The sequence below is a fragment of the Heterodontus francisci genome, chromosome 5, assembly GCF_036365525.1.
Source record: "Heterodontus francisci isolate sHetFra1 chromosome 5, sHetFra1.hap1, whole genome shotgun sequence".
NCBI lineage: Eukaryota > Metazoa > Chordata > Chondrichthyes > Heterodontiformes > Heterodontidae > Heterodontus > Heterodontus francisci.
Window position 1 is genome coordinate 67,293,305 of NC_090375.1, and position 24,022 is coordinate 67,317,326.

Genomic DNA, 24,022 nt, shown 5'->3' on the forward strand with positions numbered 1-24,022 from the left:
TATTGAATGGTGGTAATTATAGACCTGTGAGCCTTACTTCGGTTGTGGGTAAAATGTTGGAAAAGGTTATAAGAGACAGGATTTATAATCATCTAGAAAAGAATAAGTTCATTAGCGATAGTCAGCACGGTTTTGTGAAGGGTAGGTCGTGCCTCACAAACCTTATTGAGTTTTTTGAGAAGGTGACCAAACAGGTGGATGAGGGTAAAGCAGTGGATGTGGTGTATATGGATTTCAGTAAGGCGTTTGATAAGGTTCCCCACGGTAGGCTATTGCAGAAAATACGGAAGAATGGGGTTGAAGGTGATTTAGAGCTTTGGATCAGAAATTGGCTAGCTGAAAGAAGACAGAGGGTGGTGATTGATGGCAAATGTTCATCCTGGAGTTTAGTTACTAGTGGTGGACCGCAAGGATCTGTTTTGGGGCCACTGCTGTTTGTCATTTTTATAAATGACCTGGAAGAGGGTGTAGAAGGGTGGGTTAGTAAATTTGCGGATGACACTAAGGTCGGTGGAGTTGTGGATAGTGCCGAAGGATGTTGTAGGGTACAGAGGGACATAGATAGGCTGCAGAGCTGGGCTGAGAGATGCAAATGGAGTTTAATGGGGAAAAGTGTGAGGTGATTCACTTTGGAAGGAGTAACAGGAATGCAGAGTACTGGGCTAATGGGAAGATTCTTGGTAGTGTAGATGAACAGAGAGATCTTGGTGTCCAGGTACATAACCTGGGTAGCAACCTTCAGGGATTTAATAGGGCTGTTAAGAAGGCATATGGTGTGTTAGCTTTTATTAGTAGGGGGATCGAGTTTCGGAGCCACGAGGTCATGCTGCAGCTGTACAAAACTCTGGTGAGACCGCACCTGGAGTATTGCGTGCAGTGCTGGTCACCGCATTATAGGAAGGATGTGGAAGCTTTGGAAAGGGTGCAGAGGAGCTTTACTAGGATGTTGCCTGGTATGGAGGGAAGGTCTTACGAGGAAAGGCTGAGGGACTTGAGGTTGTTTTCGTTGGAGAGAAGGAGGAGGAGAGGTGACTTAATAGAGGCATATAAGATAATCAGAGGGTTAGATAGGGTGGATAGTGAGAGTCTTTTTCCTCGGATGGTGATGGCAAACACGAGGGGACATAGCTTTAAGTTGAGGGGTGATAGATATAGGACAGATGTCAGAGGTAGTTTCTTTACTCAGAGTAGTAGGGGCGTGGAACGCCCTGCCTGCAGCAGTAGTAGACTCGCCAACTTTAAGGGCATTTAAGTGGTCATTGGATAGACATATGGATGAAAATGGAATAGTGTAGGTCAGATGGTTTCACAGGTCGGCGCAACATCGAGGGCCGAAGGGCCTGTACTGCGCTGTAATATTCTAATTCTAATTCTAATAGAAGGAAACATGGGAGCCTGGAAGCAGGGCACACAGGTCGGCTGGGACTGTGGAGTCCAAAGACAAGGAACAGTGGACAGAGCAGTAAGTGTAATGAGAAGTAGAGTGGTTAGGAAAGGTTGTACAGAGCAGTGGGCTAACGATAAATCTGAAGGGCAATAGGGCAGGGGTGGGAACTGGAGGATGAGGATAAGAATACAAAATAAATGCATATCAAATAATAGACATAAAACTAAAAACTAACCTGGAGATTAGATAAAATAGAGTCAAGAGAGAATGGTGGCACACCTGAGTGATTCACGTTACAGCACCACTAATGGTGGGTTTCTTACAACTATCGCAGACAGATAGGTTTTTTGCATCCTTATAAAGTGCAGATATACATGTAATAGCTTTTTTCCATCATAAATGTTTAAACAGGGAATGTTCATTATAAATGTTGAAATCAAAAGCACTCAAAAGTGTTTTATGGGTAGCAAGTATCCACCATGGGCTGGATTTTGCATTCAGCGGCAAAGCAAGGACACTCGCTGCTGACTTCGAACTAAGACTTTAGTGATCTTTATGGTGAGAATTTAGCTCTGATCACTGTGCAGTGGTACTGCAACTGACTGCAGGGTTCTTTACTGGACATTCCCAGTGTGGAGCTGGAGTGATGTCATCAAGGTGTCCAAGGAGCCAATCACATTAAAGGAATTTCACAGACACCAAAATAAAATCACTTTTAAAAATGTTTCCACAGAGCAAATTAAAGTTTGGGAGATATATGTTGGGGGGGGGGGGGGGGGGCAGCGGGGAAGAGAAGGTAGATGCTAAAATATTCTAAGTTTCTTTAAAAAATTATTTTTAAACGAGATTTACTAATTAATTATTTAACCGCACATCACAATTATAAAATTATTTCTTCAGCGCCAATTATTTGTTCATCAAATTTTATTAATCACATCACTGTTAAAAACACAAATACACCTGATTGAACAAGGTGTAACTTTTTAAAGGGGATTCAACCAGCAACGTGAGAATAGGAAAGTTGAAATTCTCACTGATCTCAGTAATTGCTGGGGTTGGGGAGTGCGGATCTGCAGTGCTACCTGCATCGGAGGCCTGAGTGACAAATCACAACTTAAGTTATTTCCGTGCTAATCTGCACATGCCTGAAATCCTGAAGTTGCGAAAGCTGGAGATCTGAAATAAAAACAGAAAATGCTGGAACTGCTCAGCAGGTCTGGCAACAGCTGTGGAGAGAGAATCAGGTCACAGACCTGAAATGTTAATTCTGTTTCTCTCTCCACAGATGCTGCCAGATCTGCTGCACATTTCCAGCATCTTCTGTTTTCATTCCTGAAGTTGTGGTCAGTTTCAGAGGGGTGATGACAGTGAACGCCAACAGTTTGCCGTCGATACCTCCATCTCCAACTTCCTCCCCACCCCCGCAAAATATGGTCCCATGTGTAAGACTTAATGGGTGAATTCCAAAAGCTATTCCACTGGATCTCCACTGCCTCTCCAGTAGGACTGCAGCAGAATGGCTTGGAAGGCAGCCGCAACCTAGATATGCTGAGAAGAGGAGGACAGGATGGAAAAAATGCAAGTCAGCAGCAGCCCTCAGGACTGTTGCCTGTTAGGAATGCTTAGTGTGCCCTGTAAGAGGTGAGCTTCCACTCACCCTTTACGAGGTCAGTGACACAACAAGAGTGGGAGCTCTTTATGTAGGGACTTCCTGCTTTTCAAGCCTATAAGGAACCCGGCATAAGACTGGAGGTCAACACACCCAGACGCAGAAATGATCCCACTGTGGGAAATAAAGAAACCGTCTATATCCCCCAAATATGGGAAGGGCCTGGGGGTGGGGGGGCGGGGGTGGATCTCACCTTCTGATGATAGCTCAGCATTGCAGTTTGCAGTCAGGCACCTAGGCTGCATTGGTACTGATGCAGGCATCCACTGGACCCATGCAAATAAAATGCCCTCAAATTAACCTCATTATTGCCAGGAATGTCACCTGTACATTTTCAGACACATACATATCCAGTTTTGTAGACGAATGACCATAAATAAACATATACTAACTTTAAGCTCCTCAATTTCATTTTGCAGGAGACTTTCTTTCTGTACCATGTGTCGTCTTTGAGAATCTAAACGGGACTCCATTTCATGTCTCACTTCTTCGACTTTGCAAATCATCTCAGACCTTTTATAAAAAACAACATATATTTATAAATAGATTTATTATTTATTTTTCCCAATTTTCTCAGTTTCTCTTTACTTGTTTTCAGAGAGGTATTGACTCATTCTGAGGCCATCACAGCAGAGCCAGATAATGTCTCCAGCCAGTGTGCGCTTTCACTGGTTCCTTCCATCCTTAATACAGGATGCAAAGCATAGATTCCTTTCCATTGCACCAGCTAAGATCAGCAACCTTATTATAACCAGCTATCAAACCTGGAATTTCCCTGGTCTGTAAAGCAAGCTTCATCATCATCCATATATGATTAAAATTGGTATGTCTTGACCCTGTCAATATTTGTTTTGGAGATTTCCATGTTATGCTGAAATTGTCTGTCAATCCCATCATATTCTAGGAGTACAAAAACCACACAAGACAAGGAGAAATCAACACAATCAAGGCCCAAGGAAAGAACCGGACTTAAGCCGTACTCTTGATCTTGTTGAACTCATTCTTCTGGTATGAGACAGGGTAGAAAAGGTCCAATTTTATGATGCTATATCTTGCACCCGAAAGCACCAGAAACATGTCTGACACCATTTTAGCTCGAATCATATTAAGGCATCCCTGGCGCTACCTTAAACAGGCATTAGGATCTATGCATATGCTACTGAAGGGCCCTAAATCTGTGTAAGGACCCCGCTTGGAAATCGATCAGTGCTGTTCTTGTGGGCTAAACCATGGTACTTAAAGGCTGCTAACAAAAAGATGAGTTTCTTCTTTTAACTTACTTTCATATGGAGCCAGAAGGAGCACTTCTTACACAACAGTCCTGAGAGCTGCTGCTGACTTGCATTTTCTCCATCCTGTTCTCTTTTTCACTTCCCAGGACCTACCCGAAGCCCACTGTTGGCTTTGCAGCCAGTGAACTGCCTCTAGATGTCCAAATTATGATGATGAAGCACAAGACCAAGTTTAAGATGAGCCTTGGAGCTCTAACGTCTGGTATATGAGTGCCTATTTTAGGCCTAAACCAATTACTAGCCCAACATGTTTTAGAGAATATATTTTCAACTGCCATAAAGATGAATTCAAACATACATAAAATACATTGCATGTCTCAGTGAGAAATATTTACAAAATTGTGTTTCAAAATTGCCATAAAACACCAAAAATGTAACTGACTCCTGTTGTGCCTAAAGTTTTACTTGTAAATTTACAGTTTATTCAGAATTGCCATAAATTTAGGCCCGGAGAGGTACGCTTTGCATTGGGAGTGGAACCATGTTAATGAGCGGCAGAGGGTTTTGTGAAGGTATTGTGGAATTTACATAAAAGATCAAAAAAAATTAGTTATGAAGTGGGGATAAGTAACTTACGCCTGAAATTTCTTATCTTCTGTGCACGGAAAAAGTGGCATTATGCCATACTTACAAATTGTTTTGGAGCAAGTTTCTGGAATATTCTGAGCCATAGCGAATTTCAGGCACTGGTAACTGGCTGCCAACTAGATATCTACCCTTCCACTACTACATTCCATTGTCTGTCAACCAACCATTTGTTAATTCATTTTTTCTTTTTTCTTTTCTCTTTTCTTTTGGGCCTCCTTATCTCGAGAGACAATGGATACGCATTTCTATTTCTCCCAACAACTTGGACCTTCTGTAGTAGACATATCTGCTAACCTTTTCTCATATTCTCATATAGCCCTTCCAATATATCTTTTCAATGCCATTTCAATGATTTTTGCCTATTTTAAATAATACAATCATGTGGACAAGTAAAAAAGATATAATTAGTTGCTCTCTCATGGCATTGGACATGGGGAGTCAAGTTCAAATATTGTCTTCAGGTGATGTGGATTTACAAGCATCTGGATAACTGGACCAGGACTGGCAGGCATAATTCAATCCCCATTTAAAGATCTTTATTTTCTATACATTACTTTTAATTTAATATTATTCATATAGTTCTGTATCAAAACCCCATAAATTTGGAAAGTAGGGTTTGTTGGAGAATAGGAGCTTCTTGGAGCAAAGGCAGAGGAACTGGGAAAGGCAAGACAGAGGTGCAACAGCATTCCTTGGCGGTAGTATATTTATAGAGTATGACAAGCTTACATAGCCAGTTTCCATCATAAATGTTGACGTGAGTTTATATTGAAAAATGTTAACAGAAATGTGCCAATAATGTGACAAAGTAAAGCTCTGGTGATAGGAAGTACACACAGACATGATGTATATTGCAGTATATAGAATTATATATTGTGTCCACTTAAGATAATAGATAACCACACACTAGTACTACAATGACTCATGGGATACAATTTATGGTAACAACTTGATTTTTTTTTTATTCATTCATGGGACGTGGGTGTCGCTGGCTAGGCCAGCAATATCACCCATCCCTAATTGCCCTTGAGAAGGTGGTGGTCTGCTGCTTTCTTGAACCACTGCAGTCCATGTGAGGTAGGTACACCCACAGTGCTGTTAGGAAGGGAGTTCCAGGATTTTGACACAGCGACAGTGAAGGAACGGCGATATAGTTCCAAGTTAGGATGGTATGTGGCTTGGAGGGGAACTTGTAGGTGGTGACGTTCCCATGCATTTGCTGCCCTTGTCCTTTTAGGTGGTAGAGGTCGTGGGTTTGAGAGGTGCTGTCTAATGAGCCTTGATGCGTTGCTGCAGTGCTTCTTGTAGATGGTACACACTTTTGCCACTGTGCATCGGTGGTGGAGGGAGTGAATGTTTGTGGATGGGGTGCCAATCAAGCAGGCTGCTTTGTCCTGGATGGTATCGAGCTTCTTGAGTGTTGTTGGAGCTGCACCCATCCAGGCAAGTGGAGAGTATTCCATCACACTCCTGACTTGTGCCTTGTAGATGGTGGACAGGCTTTGGGGAGTCAGGAGGTGAGTTACTCACCACAGGATTCCTAGCCTCTGACCTGCTCTTGTAGCCACGGTATTTATATGGCTACTCCAGTTCCGTTTCTGGTCAATGGTAACCCCCAGAATGTTGACAGTGGGGGAATTCAGCGATGGTAATGCCATTGAACATCAAGGGAAGATGGTTAGATTCTCTCTTGTTGGAGATGGTCAGTGCCTGGCACTTGTGTGGCACGAATGTTACTTGCCACTTATCAGCCCAAGTCTGGATATTGTCCAGGTCTTGTTGCATTTCTACTCGGACTGCTTCAGTATCTGAGGAGTCGCGAATGGTGCTGAACATTGTGCAATCATCAGTGAACATCCCCACTTCTGACCTTATGATTGAAGGAAAGTCATTTATGAAACAGCTGAAGATTGTTGGGCCTAGGACACTACCCTGAGGAACTCCTGCAGTGATGTCTTTGAGCTGAGATGACTGACCTCCAACAACCACAATCATCTTCCTTTGTGCTAGGTATGACTCCAACCATCAGAGAGTTTTACCCCGATTCCCACTGACTCCAGTTTTGCTAGGGCTCCTTGATGCCATACTCGGGCAAATGCTGCCTTGATGTCAAGGGCAGTCACTCACACCTCACCTCTTGAGTTTAGCTCTTTTGTCCATGTTTGAACCAAGACTGTAATGAGGTTAGGAGCTGTGTGGCCCTGGCGGAACTGAGTGTCACTGAGCAGGTTATTGCTAAGCAAGTGCCGCTTGACAGCATTGTCGACAACACCTTCCATCACTTTACTGATGATTGAGAGTAGACTGATGGGGTGGTAATTGGCCGAGTTGGACTGGTCCTGCTTTTTGTGTACAGGACATACCTGACATATTTAATAGCATATTTGATGTACAAAAAACATTCCATGGTAATTTAGGGAAATGTAGGCAGGTAAAAATGAATGTCGAATCAAAAGATATTAGAAGGAGTGACAAAAAGCTCGGTCCATGAGGTAGGTTTTTAGAAGCGTCTTAAAGGAGGAGAGAGCAGTGGAGGTTTAGGATGGGAATTCCTTCAAGACTTCGACCTAGTCTTGCCGAGGCTAGTGCGAGCATTCCAGACGACAGGCCTATGACATCTTGATAAATTTTCTGCACGTGATTACAAGCAGTATCATCTCATGCATGTACGAGCTTATGTTATATAACTGATTTGACAAATAAAGAGTTTTTCCTAATCCTCAAACTTGTATTAGAGGTACAGCATAAATAACTAGTCTACTAAAACCCACAAGGACCAGGAGTTCAGATTGAAAGGTATTGAGAGACTCAAATTAATAATCAATCCATTTCTCAGTTTGAGGTCAGGTTCTGAAGTAATCTATTACATACCTGAGCAATTCCAGTTCTGTCCTCAGTTCTGCTATACAGTTGTGTTGTGCATCATCTGCACTGAGAATAGCATAGCCACATCCATTTGGGCATTCGCGACTTCGATATTCACACACTGCCAAGTGAGATTCCAGGTTGCGCCGTTCTACCTGAACAGTGCAACCTTAGGAGAAAATTTTATAAATATTTTTTATTATACTTCATAGAACACAATTAAAACACTACAGAACAGCAAATACAGCATTACAACATGCAATGGACTATAATACAAGTTAGTAAGTGAAACTGAATTCAAATTTAATTTTCTGGTCAAAGAATTTAACATCAATATTGTGACTTTCCAATTTGATTGGCCTACTTACTTTAGAGATGTAGGGATAAGGTGAGTAAATGCAATTAACTTTTCGACAATTCTGAAAGTGAGGAAAACGTCTGCTCAAAGAAAGGCAAAACATGACATCTTTGTACATTGATTGAAGAATCTGATCTTGATTGATGCACAAGGCATTATGACATATAATTACATTCATGCATTTCCTTGAGCAGGCTTGTGGCCTCTGTCTTTTACAATCAAGACAGCTTTAAACTAACCGGGCAGCGAGGAGGGTTTGGATAAAGGGAAATTTAGAAATCCAAGAGCGGTCAGGGCATCAGAGCAGGATAGTGCTGTGGGTAAATGCCAACAGGAAGGGACAGAGAGTTTAACAAAAATTGTACATCGGCAAATAAGGTCATTGCAGGGAATAGAGGTTAAAAAAATGAAATTAAAGTTCCTTTATCTGAATGCACGAAGCATCTGTAATAAGACAGATGAACTAGTAGTACAAATACAGGTAAATAATGTAGATCTAAGTGCCATTACTGAGACATGGTTACAAGGAAATCAAGGTTGAGAGACGAATATTCCAGGGTACACAATATTTTGGAGAGAAAGACAGAATGGCAAAGGAGGAGGGGTAGCCGTAATAGTAAAGTATGACATAACGATATTAAGGAGGAGGGATCTGGCCTCAGAAGATCATGAAGTAGAATCAGTTTGGGTGGAAATTAGGAATAGCAGAAGTCAGAAAACACTGGTGGGAGTAGTTTACAAGCCCACTAACAGTAGTTATATTGTTGGATAGAACATTAAATGGGAATTTATTGGAGTGTGTAAAAAAGGTAATATATTAATTGTGGGGGAATTTAATCTGCATATAGACAGGGACAATCAAATTAACAACAGTGGTCTAGAAGATGAGTTTGTAGAATGTTTTCTTGACAGTTCCTTGGAGCAATACATTGTAGAACCAACTAGGGATAAAGCTATCTTAGATCTCGTACTGTGTAATGAAGCAGGGTTAATAAGCAATGTCACAGTAAAAGATCCACTGGGAAATAGTGATCATAATACCATTAAATTTCATGTCAAGTTTAAAAGTGACACATTTCAATCACAAACAAGAATCTTAAACTTAAAGCCAATTATGAAGGCATGAGGGGAGAACTGGCTAAAGTCAATTGGGTAAATAGACAGGAAGGTATGGCAGTAAATGAACAGTGGGAAACATTTAGGGAAACAATTCAAAGGGTTCAACAAAAGTACATTCCGTTCAAAAACAAAAACTCGTCAATAAAGACCCATCCGTGGCTCACTCAGGAAGTTAAGGAGAGTATTAGACTAAAAGAATGTCGCAAAAAATAGTACCAAGTCTAAGGATTGGGAGTGTTTTAGAAACCAGCAAAGGGCCACCAAAAAGTTGATTAAAAGGGAAAAAATAGAAGAGTAAACTAGCCAGCAATATAAAAACAGGTTTGTAAGAACTTTTATAAGTACATAAAAAGGAAGAGAGTAGCTAAGGTCGATTTTGGTCCCTTGGAGGCAGAGACAGGAGAAATCATCATGGGGAATGAGGAAATGGCAGAGATACTGAACAAATATCTTGTGTCTGTCTTCACAGTAGAAGACATAAGTTCCATACCAGAAATAGGCAGTAACCTGGGGGCTAAAGAGAGTGATGAAATTAAGAATATTGATATCAGTTAAGAAAAAGTATTGGAGAAACTTGAGGGACTAAAATCTGACAAGTCCCTGGGACCATGGCCTACACCCTAGGGTTCTAAAAGAGATAGCTGCAGAGATAGTGGATGCAGTGACGATGACTTTCCAGAATTCCTTAGATTCAGGAATGGTCCTGTTAGATTGGAAGTTGGCAAATGTTACACCGCTTTTCAAGAAAGGAGGTAGAGAGATAACAGGGAACTACAGGCCAGTTAGACTAACATCAGTTGTTGGGAAGATGCTGGAAACTATTATTAAAGAAGTCTTAACATTGCACTTGGAAAAGCATAGTGTGATTAGAACAAGTCAGCATCGTTTTACTAAAGGGAGATTCTGTTTGACAAATTTATTAGAGTTTTTGAAGCTGTAACTAGGAGGGTAGATAAAGGGGAACCAGTAGATGGATTATACTTGGACTTCCAAAAGACATTCGATAAGGTGCCACATAAAAGATTAATAGGCAAAATAGGCCTATATTCTCTGGAGTTTAGAAGAATGAGGGGCAATCTAATTGAGACATACAAGATTCTGAAAGGGCTTGATAGGATAGAAGCTGAGAGATTGTTTCCACTGGTTGGGGAATCTAGAATGCGGGGACACAGTCTCAGGATAAGGGGCCAATCATTCAGGACTGAGATGAGGAGAAATTACTACACTCAAAGGGTTGTGAATCTTTGGAATTCTCTACCCCAGAGGGTTGTGGATGCTCCATTACTGAATACATTTAAGGCTTGGATAGATAGAATTTTTGCCTTGCAGGGAATCAAGGGATTTGAGGAGCGGGTAGGAAAGTGGAATTGAAGCCCAAAGTCAGCCATGATCATATTGAATGGCAGAGCAGGCTCTATGGGCCGCATGGTCTACTCCTTCTAAACGCCAGAGAATATAGGCCCAATTTACTCAGCCTCTATTAACAGGACAACCCCCTCATCCCAGGAATCAATTTAGTAAATCTTCCCTGCACCGCCTTCAGTGCAAGTATATCCTTTCTTAAATGTGGAGATCAAAACTGCACACAGTATTCCAGGTGTGGTCTCAGCAAAGCCCTGTACAGTTTTAGTAAGACGTCTTTATTCCTGTACTCCAAACCCCTTGCAATAAAGGCCAACATGTCATTTGCCTTCCTAATAGTCTGCGGCACCTGCATGTTAACTTTGTGCGTTCCTTGTATGAGTAGCCCCAAGTCTCTCTGAACATCAACACTTACCAGTTTCACACCTTTTTAAAAATATTCTGCTTTTCTATTTTTACGACCAAAATGAACAACTTCACACTTCCCTACATTAAATTCCATTTGCCATCTTGTTGCCCACTCACTTAGCCTAGCTCTACCTCTTTGCAGCCTCTCTAAGTCCTTCCTGTAGCTTACCTTTCCACCGAGCTTTGTATCAGAAAACTTAGATACATTACTCTCTGTCTCTTCCTCCAAGTCATTAATATAGAGTGTAAATAGCTGAGGCCCCAGCACTGATTCTTGGCGGCACCCCACTATTCGCTGCCTGCCAACTTGACAACTGTGATCAGTTGTCCATTGATTATGCACGCTGCAGCTGGTGATTTTATTTCAGAATCATAACTTTACAGCACAGGAGGAGGCATTCAGCCTTTTGCTTTTGCTGGCTCTTTGAAAGAGCTTCTCACTGATATTGGAAACAAAAAAAAAAGTGCTGGAAATACTCAGCAGATCTGGCAGCGTCTGTGGAGAGAGAAGCAAAGTTAACGTTTCAGTTCTGATGAAAGGTCACAGGTCTGTGACCTTTCATCGGAACTGAAACGTTAACTTTGCTTCTATGTTATGAGGAGGTGACCTAAAGCTTAACTGAAAAGATGGGTTTTAGAAAGTTATACGGGGGTGAAAAGATTTAGGGAGGAAACTCCAGTGAGTAGAACTGAGGCACTTTAAGGCTCTATCAATAGTGGTGGGGTCAAACAAGACATTGATGCACAGAAGGTCAGAGTTGGAAAATTGAAGGGTGTGGGAGGTGACATAAGGCTGGAATAAGCTGCAGAGTTGGCAAGGAGGAAATTGGAGAACCAGAAAATCAACTCAGACCTGGGGTTGGGGGAAGAGAAACCACAGCTGAAGATGTGTAGGCTATATTCAATTAAATAGGAACAGTACAACACCAGGGCAGCCCAAAAAGTTGAACAAGGTGATAGAACATGCCATTCTCCTTTATCATATCAAATGCTGCAGAAAGGCCAAGGAGAGATAAAGCACGACGGGCACAGTTGCACAGAATACCTTTTATGACTTTGACCATGTCTGTCTAGGTACTGTGAGAAGGGTGCAAGTTCAACTACAGGATTCAAACGGAGAGCTTGAGTTAGACGATCACAAGGCCAGGAGGCAATGGGAATCTTAGAGAGAAAGGTTAGAATTGGGTGGTGGTTGGAGAGGACAAATGGGTCAAGAGTAATTCTCTTGAAGAGGGTAGATGACGTCAGTCGTTTTGAAAGGGAGAGGAATGATGCCTGAGGAAATGGAACAAATAATGTCAGTTAGCATGTGAGTAAGGAATGGGGTGTGAGGGGGAAAGAGGTTGAGTTGAGAAGCGATCAAAAGGAATAAAATCTAGTTGAAACATAAAGACCATATATTGAAAACACAATCATCCAAATGTGATTTATCTGAATAGAGAAACTGCGCCAATAGAGCCACGATGATTTAAACATGTGACATAGTAAAACTGAAATAATGTGTTTATATAGCACATTTCACAATGAAAGGGCTATATTATATACAATGATTAACTTTTTTTAATGAAATGTTATACAGGCAAAAGTGATGGCCCTTCTCCCTAAAGACCCATCAGATACTTCTAGCTGCTATTTAGTTGAGGAATGAATGTCAAACCCTGGGAGAATTTTCTGCTCTAGCTAGAATAGTGATATTGGGTCATTAATGCCCAGCTGATCTAATAGGGCAAGCAGACAATGTTGATCCCATCCAAAGGATGGCAAGCTTCACAATGCTACATTCAGTGTCAGCAAACTTTATGTGGATCATGACATGAACATGATCATCTGAACCAGAGATAAGTGTGCTAACAAATTAGCCAACCTCACACAAAAAAAAATTCAAACCACTGCACCAAAAATACACACAATTTTGATAAAACTTATGAAATTAAAGGTTAAATATTGCACTGTAACAAAATTCATTTTAAAATACATACCACATCCATAACACATGTAAATTCCACCTAAAAAAATTGGCAAAGGGATACTTCAAATACATAGGTTAAAAAAAAAAGGAAAATATGGCTTTATCCAAGTTGTATAAATCTTTTGAATGTTACACGACACTGAAGAAACTATATCCATTATATTGTCACCGTCATTACATACTGATAAATATTACAGGAGATTAGAGTGGTTGACCATGTCAGTCACTGCAGAGGTCGAGGAGGATAATAAGGCATAATGCACAATGGTCACAGTCATAGTGAATGTCATTTGTGACTATGGTTAGGGCCATTTTGGTGCTATGGGAGAGAGATTTGGAGATTTGGTTGGAGAGATTCAGACAGGAAGTTACAGAAGACATGGGAGATAGCAAAACATTCAAAGACTTGAGAGGAAAGGAAAATCAAGATAGAATGGTCGTATTAAAGGTCAGAGGAGATAATGATGTATTTATTTGGTAAGGAGATGATAATAGTAGCTCTGCTAACATGGTGGCCTGGAAGGGAATTGGGTGGTCAACAGTTTAGTGAGAATAGGATCAAAGTAGCAGAAGGTGGGTCGCATGAAAAGGATGAGCTTGGAGAGGGCATGTAGAGAGGCGAGAGTAAAACAGAGAGAGAGATGGTTCGGCACGAGGAGGTTTTTCTTGATGGGCAATGCGAATGGAGCAAAACAACAGCAGCAGCAAGTGATGGTCTCTATCTTGGTGACAAAGACGTCTATAAGCTCCTTTCACTTGTTGATAGAAATGAAGGTTGAAGGAGCAGGAGAGAAAGAGTTAAGAAGACGGTTGGTAGTGTTATGACGGTACTTCTATATTTTTAAAGTATTTTTTTGAAGATTCGTATTTTAAAATTATGGACATTGTTTTATTTTGGAAAACTGAAAAGGATTCCATGGATTTTGTTTTCACTCAGGTCGTTGAAGCGACACCGAGAGGTCTTATTTGAAAACAACATTTGCTGGAAGTCACCTGGATTCTGATAAATATCCAGCAGGGTTTTTTTGACCTGTGGAAGATGTTTATAGAGAAGTGACAGGTCAAGATTTACAAGGGTCAGGAGGCTTAACTTGAGATGTTTTTGGTTTCGCTTTGGACTGTGAGTTGGGGTGTGGTGTGTTTTGAAAGGAGTTTTAAAAACCAGCCAAGAGACCAGTTGCCCCAGCTCAGCCTTTTCCATCTCTTTGAGAAGCTCTTTGAAGTGAGTGTAAGAAATAGAGAAACTGATGCTGCATTCATCCTGAAAGGCCTACCATAAACCCTGATGCCGCATTTTGCCCACAAAACCCGCCAAACTGATCTTTAACATTGCCTGAAACGAACTGTTCCAGAAAGATCCCAGTGTTAGCCGTCTATGCGTATTTGGGACTCCAAACCAAAAATGGGACAACTGACTTCTTTCCATATCTTTTTTTTTCTTCACGAATTTTCAAGTATTTGGCCAAAGTATTTTTTACGACCAGGTGAGAAAGAAGTCTAGGGTTCCCTTTCAGCTTTCACCTGGTCTGACTGTAACAGGGTTTATTTTTAAACACACTGTTTTTAGCTCCCCCTTGGTGAATTCTTGTTCACCGCTTTCCAATTATAAGGTGAAGAAACCAGCATTAACAGGTTTTCTTAGATTTAAAGAAGAAAGGTGAAATTTTAATCAAACTTAAACTCTAATTTGGTTGACATCTACGGATACATGACGCGCCCACGCCAGCATGCATATGCGAAACACACATGCAAATGGAGACAGAAAAGAGCAGAAAAAATAAAGTGGAAAAGTTTGAGGCAATAGCTGAAGAGTTTTTGTCATGGTTCTTTGAGCTCACTGTAGAGTCCTTGATTGTAGGTAGATTTTGCTTTTCGTTGGGGCCCCGTATTCTTCTTAAACCTTGTTCGCTTTAGGAGACTTTTCTCTCTTGGGATTCATGTCTCTTCAGTGGATTCAGAAGCTTGTGAGAAAGAGATGGGAGCATGCAGAAAAGATCTTCTCAGTCCAGGAGCAAACAGACACTTTGACTTCCAACTCTCTGTGGCCAGTTCAAAAGAAAACCCTGGAACAGCCAGGAAGTCATGTAACCAGCTGGTCTAACCAGTCCTGTCCCTTGTGGATTGTATCCTTCTTAGCAGGTCCTGGAATGCGCTTCCTCACCTTCGATGTCTGTTGGTATGTAAATGTTTTTTTCCAGCCACGGCTGATCTGTTTAACAAGTCATTTCCTCGCTCCAACAACAGTTAAAAATCAATATTCATGACAAAATTGATACGTCTCATTTTTGGCAGGTGGGGCCTAGCATGACATTTTTTTTTCTCGCAGCTCAAAAAAGAAAATATCTTTTTTCAGTTAACCAATGTGTGTTTGTGTGTGTGTGAGAAAGAGAGAGGGGCTAAGGTAAAAGGGGCGGCACAGTGACGCAGTGGTTAGCACCGCAGCCTCACAGCTCCAGCGACCCGCGTTCAATTCTGGGTACTGCCTGTGTGGAGTTTGCAAGTTCTCCCTGTGTCTGCGTAGGTTTCCTCCGGGTGCTCCAGTTTCCTCCCACATGCCAAAGACTTGCAGGTTGATAGGTAAATTGGCCATTATAAATTGCCCCTAGTATAGGTAGGTGGTAGGGAAATATAGGGACAGGTGGGGATGTGGTAGGAATATGGAATTAGTGTAGGATTAGTATAAATGGGTGGTTGATGGTCGGCACGGACTCAGTGGGCTGAAGGGCCTGTTTCAGTGCTGTATCTCTAAAACTAAAAACTAAATATCACTCTGTGTTAATGCTTTGCTTCTTTATTGATTATAATAAACTGATAATTTTGTGGTTTATTAAAGAAACCTAGTTGGTGTATTTTACATACATACATATGAACATATGAATTAGGAGCAAAAGTAGGCCATTTGGCCCCTCGAGCCTGCTCCGCCATCGGCTGATCGGTTTCTGACTCGAATTCCACACCCCCATCTACCCCCGGTAACCCTCGATTCCCTTGCCTAAGAAGAATCTATCTACCTCCGCCTTAAAAATATTCAATGACCCTGCCTCCACCATCTTCTGAGGTAGAGAGTTCCGAGGTCGCACAACCCTTAGAGAAAAAATTTCTCCTCAACTCTGTCCTAAAAGGGCGACCCCTAATTTTAAAACAGTGCCCCCTAGTTCTGGACTCACCCACAAGAGAAAACATCCTTTCCATATCCACCTTGTCAAGACCGTTCAAGATCTTATGTACTTCAATCAAGTCTCTCCTCACTCTTCTAAACTCCAGTGAAAATAAGCCCAGTCTGTCCAACCTTTCCTCATAAGACAACCCACTCATTCCAGGTATCAATCTAGTAAACCTCCTCTGAACCAGGACAAAGAGTAGAGTCTATGACTGACTATATCGGCAACTGAGTAAACATTTAAATATATGTTGTGACCTGTGGAGAATTGGAACTAGAAGAGACAGTGAATGCCTCCCACCTCGGTCGTAACATATAATTGGGGACTCTGTCCGGGATAACCCAACGCCGACGACGTGCAATTGTAAGTGGGGTAATAATAATGGGGGGAAAAAAGTAAAAGTTAAAAAATAACCAGGTTTCTTTGCAATCGAGTAAAGTTTACCCTACTGGAATGTCTTAGTTAGTTGCTACAACCTTTCTGGAGAAGGAGGATGTATCCCTGAGTGATTTGAAAAACTTAACCAAGGTTAGACTAAAGGATTTAGCAGACCTGTTGGTGTTAGTGTTAAAACCAGGTGCTAAGAAAGCAGACATAATTGATGTAATAGCACAGCATTTGCAATTGGAAGAAGAGAAAGGCGAACCAGATGGTTGTTCAGTTGAATTAGCTAAAATTCAGTTACAGATGAAGCAGCTTGAGCTGCAACAGGAAATGAGATGACAAAACTTGAGCTTGAAAAGGAATTGACAATGAAGAAACTTGAACTTGAGGAAAAGGAAAGGGATAAGAAAGAGAAGGACGGGAATTTGAATTTAAAAAGATGGAACTAAGACAAAAGGTGATCTTGACGCCAGTGAAAGTTGTGGTGAGGAAAGACCTGTGTCCAGCCCAGGACCCAGTGGAGAGCTGTTTAAATTTGTACAGGCCCTCCCGAAATTTGAGGAAAGGGGCGTCGAGGCATTTTTCATTTTGAAAAGATAGCCAGACAGATGAAGTGGCTGAAGGAAAACTGGACACTGCTTAGGCAAAGCAGGTTGATGGGCAGAACTCATGAAGTTTATGCCATGCTTTCTGAAGAGGTTTCTGCAGATTATGAGATGGCAAAAAAGGCTATTCTCGCTGCTTATGAGTTGGTCCCTGAAACATACAGGCAGAACTTTCAGAGACAGCCTGGTCAGACTTATATAGAATTTGAGAGGGTATAGCAAATTAGTTTTGAGCGTTGGATATGGGCACTAAAAGTAGAGGCCACATATGAGAACCTTAGGGAATTAATTCTCCTGGAAGAATTTAAAAATTCACTTCCTCCGTTAGTAAGAACCCATGTAGAGAACCAGAATGTTTCAACAGCCAGACAGGCAGCAGAAATTGCTGATGATTACGAGCTTGTTTATATGCCCAAACCCTTTGTCCGTCATCCCCACAAACCCGAGAAGGGTAGAAGGTGGGAGGGTGAAAGGGAGGCAAGTTGACGGCGACAAGAAGGACAACTGGGAACACCCCAGGATCTCCTCCTCAGGCCAGAAAAGAAGATGCTGAGGGTGGAAGTGAGGTCCGCAAGCCAAAGTGAGAACATTGCCACAAGGTGGCACACCTTCGTGCAGAATGCTGGAAGTGGCGGGGTAAACCCATGGGACTTATTGGGGTACACAAAGCCTATGTAGAGAAAGGGGCCCTGTTTGAGAGTATGACAAATCAGGCTATTGCTCTGACTGCAGCTTTAAGGCCAAGTGCAAACACCGCTATGAGTATGGGGGACGTGAACAGGATACCTGAGAGTTATGAAGAATTCTTGTCAAAAGGAAAAGTAACTCCTTATCCCTCAAGTGAGGCAGGTAAACCTATAGTTATATTTAGGGATACAGGAGCCACCCAAAGTCTTTGGCTGGGGAAAGGCATAACTTTTCCATCAGAGAGCACACTGAATGCCAAGGTTTTACTGAATGGTATTGGTGGGGAGTATATACCAGTACCTTTGTATCAGGTACACCTTGAGTGTGTCCTAATATCTGGAACGGTAACTGTTGGAGTTGTCCATAGTTTGCCGGTAGACGGAGTTGACCTACTCCTGGGAATGATTTGGCCACAACGAAAGGTAGCAGCTTCTCCAGTAGTCACGGAAAAAACAAGAGAAGTTTAAGAGACAGAACAGGTACAGGAAAAGATTCCAGGAATTTTTCCTTCATGTGTAGTCACACAAACAACGGCGAAACAAGTTCCATTGTCGGAGGTAAAACTGGCACCACAATCAGATAGTCGAATATCTGAAACTTTCTTTGGGGATTTGAATAATCCAAAGGAAATGTTCAGGAAGTCTTCTGTGATCAAGGCTCAGCAAGCCGATCCAGAGCTAAATAAAGTGGCACAATCAGCTCTAACTGAACATAAGAACATAAGAAATAGGAGCAGGAGTAGGCCATTCAGCCCCTCAAGCCTGCCCTGCCATTCAATAAGATCATGGCCGATCTGCCCCAGACCTCAACTCCTCTTTCGTGCCAGCTCCTCATAGCCCTCAACTCCCCGAGATTTCAAAAATCTAACTACCTCCTCTAAATACTTGCAGTGATCTAGCCTCTACAAATCTCTCGGGTAGAGAATTCCAGACATTCACTACGCTCTGAGAGAAGAAATTCCTTTAAATGAGTGTCCCTTATTCTGTAACTATGTCCCCTAGTTCGAAATTCCCCCACTAGTGGAAACAACATCTCAATATCTACCCTGTCAAGCCCCCTCAGAATCTTGTACATTTCAAGATCATCCCTGGTTCTTCTAAACTCTAATAAATAAAGGCCTAACCTGTTTAGCCGTTCTTGATAGTCAACCCCTTCATCCCAGGAATCAGCCTAGTGAATCTCTTTTGAACTGCCTCTAATGACAGTATATCCCTTCTTAAATACTGGGACCAAAACTGTACACAGTACTCCAGGTGCGGCCTCACCAACACCCTGTACAGTTGTAACAAGACTTCCCTATTTTCAAACTCCAACCCCTGAGCAATAAAGGCCAAAATTCCATTTGCCTTCCTAATTACTTGCTGCTAACTTTGTGTTTCATGCACAAGAACACCCAGATCCCTCTGTGCTGCACTTTTCTGGAGTCCCTCTCCATTTAAATAACAGTCTGCCTTTTGATACTTCCTACCAAAGGGCATGACCTCACATTTGCCTATACTAAACTCCATCCATCAAGTTTTTGCCCACTCACTCAACCTAGTTCTATCCCCTTGCAGATTCCTTATGTCCTCAACACAACATGCCCTCCAATCCATTTTTGTATAATCAGCAAATTTGGATATATTACACTATGCCCCCTCCTCCAAGTAATTAATATAGATAGTAAATAATTGAGGCCCTAGGACTGATCCTTGTGGCACCTCACTAGTTACGTCTTTCCAACCTGAGAACAAAGAACAGTACAGCACAGGAACAGGCCATTCGGCCCTCCAAGCCTGCGTTGATCTTGATGCCTTTCTAAACTAAAGCCTTCTGCACTTCCGGGGACCGTATCCCTCTATTCCCATCCTATTCATGTATTTGTCAAGATGCCTCTTAAACGTCGCTATCGTACCTGCTTCCACCACCTCCCCCGGCAGCAAGTTCCAGGCACTCACCACCCTCTGTGTAAAAAACTTGCCTCGCACATCCCCTCTAAACTTTGCCCCTCGGACCTTAAACCTATGTCCCCTAGTAACTGACTCTTCTACCCTGGGAAAAAGCTTCTGATTATCCACTCTGTCCATGCCACTCATAACTTTGTAAACCTCTATCATGTCGCCCCTCCACCTCAGTCGTTCCAGTGAAAATAATCCGAGTTTATCCAACCTCTCCTCACAGCTAATGCCCTCCAGTACCCTCTCCAAAGCCTCCACGTCCTTCTGGTAGTGTGGCGACCAGAATTGCACACAATATTCTAAGTGTGGCCTAACTAAAGTTCTGTACAGCTGCAGCATGCCTTGCCAATTTTTATACTCCAGACCCATTAATCCTAACTCTCTGTCTTCTGTGAGTTAACCAATCCTCAAGCCATGCTAATACATTACCCCCAATACCCTGAGCTCCTACCTTGTGTAATAATCTTTTATGTGGCACCTTATGCCTTCTGGAAATCCAAATACACATCTACCGGTTCCCCTTTATCAACTCTGCTTGTTATATCCTCAAAGAACTCTAGCAAATTTGTCAAACATGATTTCCCTCCCATAAAACCATGTTGACTATTTGATTGCGTTAAGCTTTTCTAAATGTCTTGCTATTTCTTCCTTAATAATGGACTCTAGCATTTTCCTAATGAGCAATGTTAGGCTGACTGGCCTATAGTTTCCTGCTTTTTGTCTCCCTCCCTTCTTGAACAGGACATCACATTAGTGGTTTCCCAATCCGCTGGGTCCTGACCGGAATCCAGTGAGTTCTGGAATATTTTGACTAATGCCTCCACTATCTCTGCAGCCACTTCCTTTAAAACCCTTGGATGTAGGCCATCAGGTCCTGGTGACTTGTCTACCTTTAGTCCCATTAGTTTGTCAAATACTTTGTCCCTCGTGATAGAGACTGTTACATCTTTCCTCCCATTAGGTCCTTGCTTATCTGATACCTGTGGGATGGTTATAGTGTCCTGCAGTGTGAAGACCGATGTAAAATATTGGTTTAAATTATCTGCCATCTCCCTGTTATCAATTCTTCAGTCGCATCCTCCAAGGGTCCCACGCTCACTTTAGTTACTCTCTTTTTATATACCTGTAGAAGCTCTTGCTGTTTGTTTTTATATTTCTTGCCAATTTACTTTCATAATCAATTTTCTCTCTATTAGCTTTTTAGTCATCCGCTGCTGGTTCCTAAAAAATTCCCAATCCTCCGGCCTACCACTAGTTTTTGCCACTTTTTATGCCTTAGTGTTTGATTGGATACTCTCCTTGTTTATCACGGGTGGTTCATCTTCTCATAAAATCCTTCTTTTTGACCGGGATAAATTTTTGATGAGCGTTATGAAATATCTGCTTAAGTGTCTGCCACTGCTCATCCACTGACCCTCCCTTAGTCTATTTTCCCAGCCTGCTTTAGACAACTCTTTTTTCATACCTTTGTAATTGCCCTTGTGTACGTTGCGGACACTGGTTTGAGACCCGAGTTGCTCGCCCTCAAACTGAATTTGAAATTCTACCATGTTGTGATTGCCATCCCCTAGAGGATCCTTAACTACAATATCTCTTCTTATTAATCCTACCTCATTACACATTACTAGATCTAAAATAGCCGGTTCCCAGTTAGGTTCCGCAACATATTGCTCTAAGTAACAACCCCTGATGTACTCCACAAATTCGTCTTCCATGTTACCTCTGCCAATCAGATTAAAATGACACATGACAATTGTAGCGCCCTTCTTACACGCCTCTGTTATTTCCCGATTTATACTTTGTCCTACAGTGAGGCAACTCTTCGGGGGCCTAAAGACAACTCCCACCTGTGACTTTTTCCCCTTGCTATTCCTTATTTCCACATCACGATCTATTGCACCTATATCACTACTCAGCACCGCACTGATACCTTCCTTTATTAACAAAGCTACCCCACCTCCTTTTCCTTTCGGTATATTTTTCCAGAACGTCGAATACCCTTGAATATTGAGTTCCCAGTCTTGGTCACCCTGCTAAGGCAAAAAGGAGTTCTGGAAGGATACTATATTAAAAATGGGATTCTAAAGTGGAGACCTCCTCTCAGACCTGCAGATGAAGAACGGACAGTTGTTCAGTGGTACCACCCCCAAGTATCACCAGGAAATATTAAGGATAGTGCATGAAATTCCTATAGTGGGCCATGGGGGGATCCAGAAGACCAAATCACGTACAAGTAGACATTTTTATTGGACAGGTTTGTCCAAGGACATGGTACAGTTTTGTAAAATATGTCATACGTGCCAGATTGTGGGAAAACCGAAACCTGCACCTCTAATTCCCGTACCAGGTTTTGGGGTGTTGGTAGACTGTGCAGGACCTTTACCGAAAACAAAAGTGGGACACCAATACATACTCACTATCATGGTGTTACGACCAGATGAGAAAGGTTTTAGGGGTTCCCTCTCAGCCTTTGCCTGGTTTAACCATAACAGGGTTTAATTTTAGAAGCACTGTGTTTTAGCTACCCCCCCCTCCCCCTCAGTGAATCCTTGTTGACTGCTCCAATTGTAATGCAAAGAAATCAGACAGGTTTCCTTAGATTTAAACAAGAAAGGTAGAAGTTTATTAATCTTAAACTCTAATCTGGTCAATGACTACATATATGCGACGCGACCATGCTTACATGATAAACACACACGCAGATAGAGACAGAAAAAGTAGAAAGAATAAAGGAGAAAAGTTTGAGGCACTATCTTAGTTCATTTCTGTCCTTTGAGTTCAATGTGGAGTCTTTGGTTGCTGGTAAGTCCTGCTATTCGTTGGGGCCAGTTCACGCTTCAACTTGTTTCGATGTCCGAATTTTTTTTTTCTCTTGAGGTATAGATGTCTTCCGTGGGTCTGGTGGCTTGGGAGAAGGCGAGAGAGAGAGAGCGAGAGAGAGTGACTTCCTTGTTCCAGCTTCAGTTGCAAACTGCCTTCTGTTCCTTTCCGTGTGGCACAATTCAAAAAACCCCAAGTTGCCCAGGTTAGTCATGTGACTAGCTCCTTATTTGGAACAGTCTCTCCTGCGAGGTTTGTGGATTATATTACCTTAGCAGTCTCTGCAACGTGCTTCCTTACACCTTCAATGCCTGGTGATCAAAATCCATTTGGGTTAATTGGAGCAGGGAATAGTCCTTTGTCTCCACAAGCTTCATCTCTTAGTATGCAAATGTCCTTCCAGCCCAGTGTCTGGTGATCTTCAAATAAGTCATTTCTTCACTCCAGCAACAGTTTAAAATTAATGTTCATATGACAAAATTAATATGCATAACAATGGATATGGCTACTCTGTTCCCAGAAGCCATTCCCTTGAGAACAATTTTGCTAAGGTACTGGTAGAGACGTTAAACCAGTTCTTCACTACATATGGATTACCGATTGAAATTCAATCGGATCAAGGTTCCAATTTTATGTCTAAAATTCTTTAGTAAGTTATGGGTAATTTGGGTATAATACAGTTAAAGCCTTCAGCATACCACCCACAGACACAAGGAGCTTTAGAAAGGTACCATCAGACCCTCAAAACGATGATCAGGGCATACTGCCATGAATATCCCCATGGTTGTTTGCCACTAGGGATTAACCTAATGAGTCTACTGGTTTTAATCCTTTTGAATTAGTTTATGGACAGGAGATAAGAGGTCCTCTAAAACTAATTAAAGAAAGGTTTTTTTTAGAACAGAGGGACGAATCTTCTGTGTTAGATTAGGTATCCATGTTCCGGAAAAGGCTCACGAGAGCCTGCAACATGGCTCTGGAACACCTGAAAGCTTCCCAAACCACCATGAAATGAGCAGACAACCATGCCAAGACCCGAATATTTCAACCAAGGGATGAGGTGTTAGTATTACTGCCTTTACAGGGTGAACCCTGTGAAAGCACTGAAACCACTAAATTATTTGATCAGCACCCCAGATCACTGGAAAAAGAATTGGCTGTGCCAAATCAGTATGTTGAAACAATATCATCGCCGTGAGGAGAATAAGCAAGCACAGGCATGTCAGGTAGTCGGGAAATTGAAGGATGAAAGGAATAGTGAGGATGAGGCAGAAGGAAGCCTAGACAACTCTCAAATTGAACCGCCTACTTTCTGGTTAGCTAACACTGAATTGTTAGGGAAATTGGATACAATGCTTTCCTATTTAGATGCAGAACAACGAGAAGAGCTAACAAGGCTACTCACTGCATT

General features: G+C 42.0%; 1 protein-coding gene across 8 annotated transcripts in view; it reads right to left on the minus strand.

Annotated features, from left to right (window-relative positions):
• rnf41l (ring finger protein 41, like) overlaps positions 1-24,022 on the minus strand; it is a 104,683-nt gene that overhangs the window by 23,559 nt on the left and 57,102 nt on the right. For all 8 annotated transcript variants that reach the window (XM_068031586.1, XM_068031585.1, XM_068031584.1 and 5 more), the window contains 2 exons: positions 7,808-7,970; positions 3,449-3,569 (listed from right to left, as the gene is read on the minus strand). In XM_068031586.1, the coding sequence (XP_067887687.1) occupies positions 3,449-3,569; positions 7,808-7,970 (284 nt within the window). The remainder of the gene's footprint in view (positions 1-3,448; positions 3,570-7,807; positions 7,971-24,022) is intronic.